Here is a 10,418-nt window from a genome sequence, read left to right on the forward strand (position 1 = left end):
AATCATTGTTGCACTATATGCTAACTAACTTGGATAAAAATTTTAAAAAAAGAAATGACATAAAAAGAAAAAAAAAAAAAGAATGAAGACATGGGTGAGTGTTATCCATAGGCCAACGAGGAGCACAGATGATACAAAGAAAGAAATCTCTCAAAATCTAGTTAATAAGAAGCTATGTAGAGGCACCTGTTTGGCTCAGTCAGTTAAGCATCAGATTTCGGCTCAGATCATGATCTCTTGGTTCATGAGTTGGAGCCCTGCATCGGGTGAACTGGAGCCCCCCTTCACGTGAGCTGGAGCCCTGCTCTGGGCTCTGCACTCTTTCTCCCTCTCTCTCTGCACTTGGTGGGATTCTTTCTCTCTCTCCACTCCCCCTCACTTACTCGATAAATAATACATACATACATACATACTTTTTTTTAAAAAAGAAGCTGTTGATAGCATCTGTCACCCCACAAAAACTCCACATTTAAAAAAAAAACAAACAAGTTTCCATTCCCTTCAATATAATATGTTTGAAGGAATTACCGTGAAAAACTTTACATATTTTTTCTGAGCCTCAAAACAAATCCTTCACATAATACAAGCTCAACTTGTTATCCAATCTGGGATTTAAAACAAGTCTGGGGGTGCTTGGGTGGCTCAGTTGATTAAGCATCCGACTTGGGCTCATGTCTTGATCTCGCAGTCTGTGAGTTTGAGCCTGGGTAGGGTTCTGTGCCAACGGCTCTGAGCCTGGAGCCTGCTTTGGATTATGTACCTCCCTAGCTCTCTGCCCCTTCCTCACTCATGTCCTTTCTCTCTCTGTCTCTGTCTCTCTCTCAAAAATAAACGTTAAAAAAAATGACACAAATACTTAGAGCAGCATTATTCACAGTAGCAAAAAATAAAAATGAAAATAAAACAAGTCTCAGGGCACCCGGGTGGCTCAGTTGGTTGAGTGTCCAACTTCAGCTCAGGTCATGCTCTCACAGTTCATGGGTTCGAGCCCCATATTCGGTTCTGTGCTGACAGCTAGCTCAGAGCCTGGAGCCTGTCTTCAGATTCTGTGTCTCCCTCTCTCTCTGACCCTCACCTGCTGCTGTCTCTATCTCTCTCTCAAAAATAAATAAAACATTAAAAAAAATTTAAAAAAGAAAAGAAAACAAGTGTTGCTGACATCAAAACGGGAACCATTTTCTCTCTACTACTTCATCCTAGTCATCCACATCCTGTATCTTCTTCCTGCTATATTTTTATCGCTATTAAATAATTATATAGGTATTTACATAGGTGCACCCATGCATATGCTTGAAGAAATTCAGGAGATTTTTATTTGTTACACCATCATCATACCCAGGAATACTTAAATCTCTGGATCTGAGTGAGAATCACCCACCTGCTAGTAAGCATTTCTCATCCTTTCTTGTAAAGCTGCACTGTCTCATTTTTACCACAAGGGTGCACTGCAGTAACAATTTACTAGGCTGGACATTAAGAGTTAATGGTTTCTCCAAAAGGTCCACTCCCTTTCAAAGAATATATCTATTCACTGGGACATTATCATTTAATACAAAAATTATTAACGGCAGGGTTTGTGACATTAGTTGATGATTAACTGGTTTCGGTGAGCGTTTATGTCTGTTGATGATTTCCACTACCAAAAAGACAGCTTCTGAGTATAATGGATTTGCACTATTAATCTGCCCACCTGTGATAATTCTAGCTACACCTATATGAGAAATAAATCAATTTTGATGAATGGCGGTACACTAGTCTTCAGTTTCACAATGGCTGTGTAATAACTCTAATTGCCATGCCATTGATTTTTTTTTTCTTCTGAGATGTTTTATACATCTGACTTATTGGGCTAAAAATTTTTAGTTTTCAAAAATAGTATGGCTGCCCTAATATAAAAGCGGATCTAACATTATGTGTACCATGTTTATTTAATAGATGTTTTCAATACTTAGAAATCACCCGTGTAAAACCTATATATGTGTGTGTGTGTGGAATATGTAGGTTTAAGTGTATATCTGATCAAAATAAACCAATGTCTGGAAAAGGAAGTACTGTTTACATCCTGCCTCAAAGATGATAGCATTATTTTTATTTTTATTTAAGTTTATTTATTTATTTTGAGAGAGAGAGAGGAGGGAGATAATAAGGGAGGGGCAGAGAGAGAGAAGGAGAGAGATAATCCCAAGCAGTCTCTGCAATGTCAGTGCAGAGCCCAGTGTGGGGCTGGAACCCACCAACCGTGAGATCATGACCTGAGCAGAAATCAAGAGTCCAGTGCTTAACCGACTGAGTCATCCAGGCACCCAAAAGGTGATAGCAATGCTTAATGGAGCATTCAAGTTTTCCCTGAAAAGAAAATGAGAAGCACCTGTGTTAAAATAATTTTTTTTACCTTATTCAGAACCCACAAAATTGCATAAATCTAGCAGTCTGTTCAAGGTAAACATGGGCTGTGCAGTGCACAGTTTTTACAGCCATGGGATGCACTTCTAATCTTATTTCATTATTTCCGGTGATAGTAACATCTTTATACTATTTAGTTGGTATCAAAAAGGCAAGGACTTCACAAAGTCCAGGAGAATGTACTCCTTCAACAAGTGAGTACCTTCTATGATATGAGAAACAGACATGGTGCCCCTGTCATCAGGAACCGTGTCATTATTTTAACATCTACCTAGACAGAAAACATAAAAACAAACAAACAAAAGGAATCTCACAAAAGTAGCATAAAATATCTATCATTGAATAATGTTTTGTACTCATAAAGTCTGAAGGACAAACTAGTTATAATTGTATAACATCATCATTGAATTCAATATTAGAGAATGTCCATAAAAATATCTGAATTTGGAATAATGCTAAGATTTTTTTCTATCTCTATTTGATATCCAGAACAATTGTTTATTTAAGCCATTGTAGGGGCTCCTGGGTGGCTCAGTTCATTAAGTGCCCAAATTCAGCTCACATCATGATCTCATGGTTCCTGAGTTTGAGCCCTGAGTCTGGCTCTGTGCTGACAGCTCAGAGCCTGGAGCCTGCTTCGGATTCTGTGCCTCCCTCTCTTTTTACCCCACCCTTGCTTGCACTCTGTCTGTCTCTGTCTGTCAAAAATTAATAAATGTTAAAAAAATTTTAACACTTTAGTTTATAATAATGAAATAAAAAATGTTCCCTGTGTAAAAAAGGCAGGAACCTTCATTCAGCTATGTTACTTTGCTTTGATATTTCTTTGTATTAAGTCAAAGAAGTTGGCTTAGAAGCATAATATTAATTTCTAAGTCCCAGAGAATATTTTCCTCAACACTTAGCTTCAGTAATACCCTACCCATGCACTTGACTCTGTGGCAGGAAAGGAGAGAATTCAAATTAGGAAAAAGGAGTGAGAAGGGACAGAAGCATACACTTTTATATTCTATTATTGAATCATGATTGGATAGTACTTTCACTAGAAAATCTGATTTAAATTTCAGAGCTTTAAATCTAATACTTCCTATCAATTTTTAATTTTTGTCTTTCTCCAAAGTTTTAGGTGTAGAATTTAGTGATTCATCACTTACAACACCCTGTGCTCACACATGTGTCCTTCTATCTGTTTTTTATTTTGAGAGAGAGAGAGAGAGAGAGAAAAGGGGGGTAGTGGGGGAAAGAGAGGGAGGGGGAGGGAGAGAGGGAGAGAAAGAGAGAGAGAGAGAGAGAGTCAGTCCATGCTGAGCGTAGAGTCCGACAAGGGGCTGGATCCCACAACCCCGGGATCATGACCTGTGCCAAAATCAAGAGTTGGAGGCTAAACTGACTGAAACACTCAGGCTCCCCAACCCTTCTATCTATTTTTAAACACTGCTTTCATGTTTCAAAAATATTAAAATAAATGGTATCCTCTTTTTGGAAAATATTTTCAAATAAGGTTTGTAAAGGTTTTTCATCCGTGCCTTGACAACATGAGATCTCAACTTCTGAATATCATACGTGTGTCACAGGTATGGTATGCATATGCCACAGTAGGGTTCATACAAAAGTCAAGGAGATCCTGTGCTACCCGGGTGTCAGACATCAAAACACTTATTTAGGACAACTCATATTCTTATTCTGTATACTTCTCTGTGACTGAGTTAAGCTCTGCTAGATACGAGAGGCAGAGGCAGGTTTGTAAAATGACTACACAAGGTGTCAATAACTGCTAGCCTCCTAATTTATTCTCCAACTTTTCTTGCTCAAGGATATTTGAAGCCCACATAAAGATATAGGGGTCATGGTTTTAACCCAAGTAAATTAAATCCTAACTGTCAAACTTGAAGCACTGTGATAGGGAAGGGAAAAACATTTGGAGAGCAAAGCCTCTCTGGCACTAACCGCAAAACTATATAGATAGCCCCTTATTTCAATAGTAAGGTCCAGCAAATCTTATTAAATGCTATCTCAGACTATAAGACCATAAGACAGCTAACACGGATCTTCACATGATTGTTATGTTTACAATAAAGATACAGAAGAAAAACCATAAATAAACAAGGGATACATAGCAAAGTCATCATGTTTTGGGCAAGAATAAATGCAACTGACTTATAGTTGTATGTGTGGTGATGCAGCTTAAAATCCTATTATAACTAAGGAGCTGCCTGTTCATAATATGGTTCATAGTATTGCAAAATTTTTAACAAAAGTGGAGTACAGTGAAGATCTGCTGACACTTGATAGTATTTTACGTGCCTTCCTCCTTCGATTACTTTTATTTATTTATTTATTTATTTATTTATTTTAATGTTTTTATTTATTTTTGAGAGCGAGAGCGAGAGAGAGCATGAGCAGGGGAAGAGCAGAGAGAGAGGGGGACACAGAATCCAAAGCGGGCTCCAGGCTCTGAGCTGTCAGCACAGAGCCTGACTCAGGGCTAGAACCCACTAACCGTGAGATCATGACCTGAGCCAAGGTCAGACACTTAACCTACTGAGCCTTCCAGGTGCCCCTTGATTACTCTTTTAAATTCCTTGAGATATGAAGTCCAATGACTATAGATCCTTTTCATTATTGCTGTTATCATCATCATGATTATTTATAGAAGAATTCTCTAGATAAGAGTGGAGACGAAATGTTCTCTCTCTATGCTATGCTTATCAGCCAATATGCCTTTTTAACAGCAGGATACATTCCCGATGTTTGAACACTTCTGGTGCCAAGCAATTTACTCATTTTTGTTACTATCTCTCTTGAGTAGCCAGCACAGTGACGGCCCCAGACACGCCATTAACACTGGGGTTATTCCTTGAGTTTGAACTAAACTGAAATGGAGCCCCCTCATATCATATCTGAGTAAACTGTAGCCTAAGCCAAAAAGAAGTTGAATTATTTGTTTAGAACTCTTAAATTTTAGTGTAGTATTATTTTTTCACACCAGAATGACTACAAATTTTGCTCATTTGTCTCATTATAAGTTGACAAGAATCCTAGAAAATTTTACACAACAAATCGTCAGAAACTGGTGCAAGTTAAAATATGCTATTCAGCCATGGAAACACTAAACCAATAGGTATTTATAAAAAGGACAAACAAAAATTATGCTAGCTAAAGCTTAAGGTTAAGTATTCTAAGTCTGACAGAATAAAGATGTATCTTTTTTTAATTTTCAGAGTAGGAATATACAATACATTCTACATGATATACTATTTTTTCTACAGTACATCCCTAGAAAGGGATGTTCAATTCATACTGAAAACACATTCTTTAAAGAGAGCCAGTTTTAAAGTTTTTCAAAAAATTAATCTGAAAGTAATTTAACAGACTTAAACTTTGGAAAGAGCAAATAAAATGAGTAAGATTCTCATAACCTTCCATCAAGCAGGGGAGCTCCTGAACATGGAAACCCTGGTCTGCTTTCACACTTCCCTTCTGCCCAGTTAAACCTCAGATAAAACTTACACTGTGAACTTCCAGGGATGCTCATGTGTAAGGTGCGATGTAAAAGAATGGATGAAAAGTTATTACTATTCCTATCTCCCAACACAGAGGCATCGGGGCGGCAGAGGAAATTATATCCATGACTATAACTAAAGCAATGACTCATCTGTGTTATTTGTCCTGCTTACTCTTCTACCTAGAACATGAGTAGCGACTGGATAAAGGAGAAATAATATTATTCCAAAGTTTACCACATGCCAAGCACCTTACATATAGTAACTCATTTATTTCACCACACCATGCATATTGTTATCTCCCTCTAAACAGGAGGAGAAAAAAAGTAAATAATTTGCCAAAACTGATACAGATAGGAAGTGTTACATTAGAAATCTGAAACTGAGTTTGTTTGGCTTCTAGCCTTTTTTTTTTTTTAGCTAGAGCATATGTTCTCCACTCTGAATTAAATGAATGTAATTATTGGCAGCTATATATGTGAATAATACATGTAGGTTTACTGTATCACACTACAAGTTGTGTGTGTGTATATATATATATATATGTACACACACACACACACACACACACATTTATATGCAGACTGTTCTCTCTATTGAAAACACTAGCTTTTTCCCTTAGTTCCCAGATTTCCACCAGTTCCTCTTATTTTCCATGTAGAAGAAAGAGCTTTGAAATTTAATCCCCTAATCGGACCCTAATTTAGGAAATGTTACTGGAAGGGCAGCTGTGCTTAGCCTGTGATAAATACAAATGACAAAAGACAACTGAAGAAGAGTGATATATTCCCAAAGATAGAGTTCAGGCAGAAGTTGGGAGGAACTAAGTATTAGAAGACTAGACATCTCGCAACAATTTCTTATAATATTACATCACTAATTTTGGAGTAAACTTCCAAATTGCTAAGCACACTTGCATTCAATTTTCAGTACAAAGATTTATTTTAAACTCAAATGTGATAGCTGAATGAGCCATACCTCCTCTCCACTTTGTTAACATAGATAATCAAGGGTTAACTATAGTCAAATATAATGAAGGAAATACATTGAATGCAGCAGTAATAGTTCATATGTACACAAGGATAAATGCAAACAAACAAACAAACAAAAACCAGCAAAGACCTAAAAGACACTAGAATTCCCCAATGACTGAACAAAATAATTATGATAGCCTTTACATATTCCTAAAATGTGTCATTTTATGTGGATTTTTAAAAAGAGCTTGAGTAGTAAAATATATGCCCTCCAATTTTATCTATAATCAGATCAGACTGCGATGATAGTTAAGTTGTATAATGCCTAGATATTTCAAGGAATGACATACTGCAGATAGGTAAAAACAAATAGCATTCAAAAGTTAATCCAATATTAAAGGACCACCATTTCCTGCAGAGTGAAAACATAGAAAGATTTGCAAAAAAGGCAAAGTAAATAAAATGACCACTAAATCTATTGATAATATTATTAAAACAATATGAAACACTTTAATGATTAGTTACATAAGTATGATTTCTTGGCCATGTAGCAAAAGGGAGAAAAAGGTCAATAAACATAATCATGCATGCGCTATGACTAATGTGTTAGAAGTAGAAAAAAATCTTAAACTTAATGGGAACCATTGTAATTGCAACTGGTATATAGCTAACTCTACCAATGACTAGCCAATTCTCGCTTTAGTCTTGAGTATTAGATACTGACCCAACAGTGTAGGGCCCTAGGACCACTAAACCGTTCCATTGCAAATTGCAGTTAGTTTTATGCCCCTTCAGTTGAACATTTATATTAAATTTTAACATTAGACTTAACTTATTGTAGAGTGATATGCTGGCGTTGCAGTGGTTCATTTTGTTCTATGATGTATTATTACTCTATAAATGGAAATCTTTCCTAATTAGGATTCAATTAAGAGAAAGCAGAAGGCAAAAGATTATGCCAAAGAGAGCCTTCATGATATTAGTAAAGGGTGAAAATATCTTAGATGTGAAAATTAAAAATAAACTTGGGAAAGAATCTGCAAATAGGATGTTTTCAAGAGGGAATAGATGATGTTTCAGTACTACTTATATCTCCAAAGTTGGTATTTCCACCCCAAAATGCAGAAAATGTCTTCATAATGTTAATGCAACATAATATATGTTGGAAACATGTTTACCAATTTATTGGAAGTGTCTAGCATGCCTAATGGCAATGGATCACATTCCCTATATTTCATCTAAGAAAATGGTTAGAGTTGGGTCTACGTCATGCTTCCATTTTAATTAAAGGTATCTAACAAATGCACTTCAAGGATTAAATAATTTTAAATTGCTTTTGGCACCTAAACTGATTTGGCTGCCACACTAACTACGGACAATGAAGCCACTTTTTTGTTTATGTGTTTGTTTTCATTTCACAACTGAACTTATGCATTCCTACCGTACAAAGTTCTATCAAGTTCAGGTAGCTATTTCATGAAAATGCATTATCTTAAGAGTATACAGTTAGTGATATTAGTAGATCAATGTATATTTTTTTCTGTTAATATCCAATATCCAAAGATAAAACCCTAGCTTTAGGAGACAAGCAAAATGAGCATGTTCAGTAATATTAGTCTACATAAAAATATTATAAGAAGCTAGGCCATTGTCATTAGTCATGATAAGAATGTCTCCTAGGATATGTAAGTCAAAGAAAGTTTATGTGGCAGAATTATGTAAGGAAACTTACAATAGTGCCTGCCCACAAACCATGCAATTTGGAAACAGCCAAGAAACAAAACCATAGAGAAGGAGAGATAAATACAACATGTATTAGGGGTTATTATGCAACTACAAAGATTCGATATGACCCTGGAAATATAGCAAAAAATAGTTATGGAAAAGAAGCTATTTCTTATGCTCAGTAGCTAATTTTCAAACATATGTACCTGTATTTGAAACTTTGAGCATTTCACACATTTTTCTGTATCTGAAAAAAAAATGGATCCAGACTGATATTGTGTATCAATATAGCTGAAAACAGTCAATAAAAAGGTAGCCAAAAGCAAAGTTCAATAAGAATTCTAAAAAAGGATATTATTTTGATTGCTGATAAAACACTTCTGATGTATACTTTGCTCATATTGGAAAAGAATAATTTACTGTTCAATTTTCCTAGAAAGGATGAAATATCTATAAGATGATTTCATAAAATGTTTGATTAAATAAAAGCTAGATTAAAATGTCTAGGTCAAACTGCATATATAATTAGAAGCTTTAGAAATAATATATAACTCCATTTTGAGAATATATATATTTCAATATCTAACAGTTAATTAAATCTATTTTCCACATAATTTACGATATACATAATTGTCTATTTTCATTTTAAAATGTTCAAGGGCATTGGATCTATGAAAACAACATATATATTTTAATCCTCTATTCTGGAAAATTAAGAAATGCATACACTTCAGGACAAATGTATTTAATATAAGGTGTATTTAACATAATACAAGAAAAGTACATCAAGTTTTCTTATCCATGTGAATATAAGTATTACATATGAAATACTTATAATACACAGTATGATTTGAAGGGGAATGAATATTACGACAATAGTGGTAGTAGAAAAGTCCATATGACCCAGTCCATAATTCATATGTTCTGATTTGAATGTATATTATGTATTGAATATATAACACAAATATATCTTCCCATTTGTGGGCATTTGACTGGGACTACCACATTTTATGTATATTTAAAGAAAACAAAATGAGAGTGCTAGAGACAGATTTAAATTATATGCAATAGACTTAGTGAATATATGACCAAAACGGAACCAGTAATAATAATCATAGTTTAAATGTTGGGTGTGACCATGATGTGGTCTAATTTATATTGAATATAGACTATTTATAAATATTTAAACCATTTTCAACCAACATACATAACATCAAATTTCAAAATGCATGCCTTTCTCATTTTCTGTCTTTTGTTTTTTTAACTTACTGCTTTGTAAGTTCTCTTTTGTCCAGCATGCTTCCGAATTTGTTCCCCATTTGGTCCTGTTTCCACATGCATCGAATAGATAATGTCAAAGAAATCTTCAACCACAGCTACCCGCCGCAAAGACAGCTTCTCATCTACCCCTACACCATCCTGGAAACAAAACAAACAAACAGAAAAAGACAAAATTAATAAAGAAGTGTGTATTTAACACAAAGAGTTAATTAAACAAAAACAGTTTGATAAACTGAGCCAAATCATCCAGATAGCAAACTTCAAAAAATTGTGAGTGAATATCGCATAATTTCACACATTTACATATAGAACTTTAAGAAATATGAAAAAAAGATATTTGGCATAGTGATCATGCTTACCCATAAATAACATCTTCTAAGTTTTATAATGACTTATTTGTTGCCATCACCACAACATTCTTAAATTATTCTAAAATATATTTTAAGGCTTAGTAATTTTCATTACAACAATTTCATTCTAAATATTGATTTAATCATCCAATCAATATTTATTGAGTTGCTGGGTATTGGAA

General features: G+C 34.9%; 1 protein-coding gene across 2 annotated transcripts in view; it reads right to left on the bottom strand.

Moving 5' to 3' along the window:
- The window catches only part of NOL4 (nucleolar protein 4), a 310,626-nt gene extending 300,608 nt beyond the window's left edge, over positions 1-10,018 (bottom strand). For both annotated transcript variants that reach the window (XM_039223480.1, XM_039223479.1), the window contains exon 1: positions 9,875-10,018. In XM_039223480.1, coding sequence (XP_039079411.1) covers positions 9,875-9,946 — 72 coding nt within the window. In that variant the 5' untranslated portion in view covers positions 9,947-10,018. The remainder of the gene's footprint in view (positions 1-9,874) is intronic.
- Between the last annotated feature and the right edge of the window lie 400 nt (positions 10,019-10,418).

Source organism: Hyaena hyaena, unplaced genomic scaffold (assembly GCF_003009895.1).
Source record: "Hyaena hyaena isolate Hyena2069 unplaced genomic scaffold, ASM300989v1 scaffold_1359, whole genome shotgun sequence".
Lineage (NCBI taxonomy): Eukaryota > Metazoa > Chordata > Mammalia > Carnivora > Hyaenidae > Hyaena > Hyaena hyaena.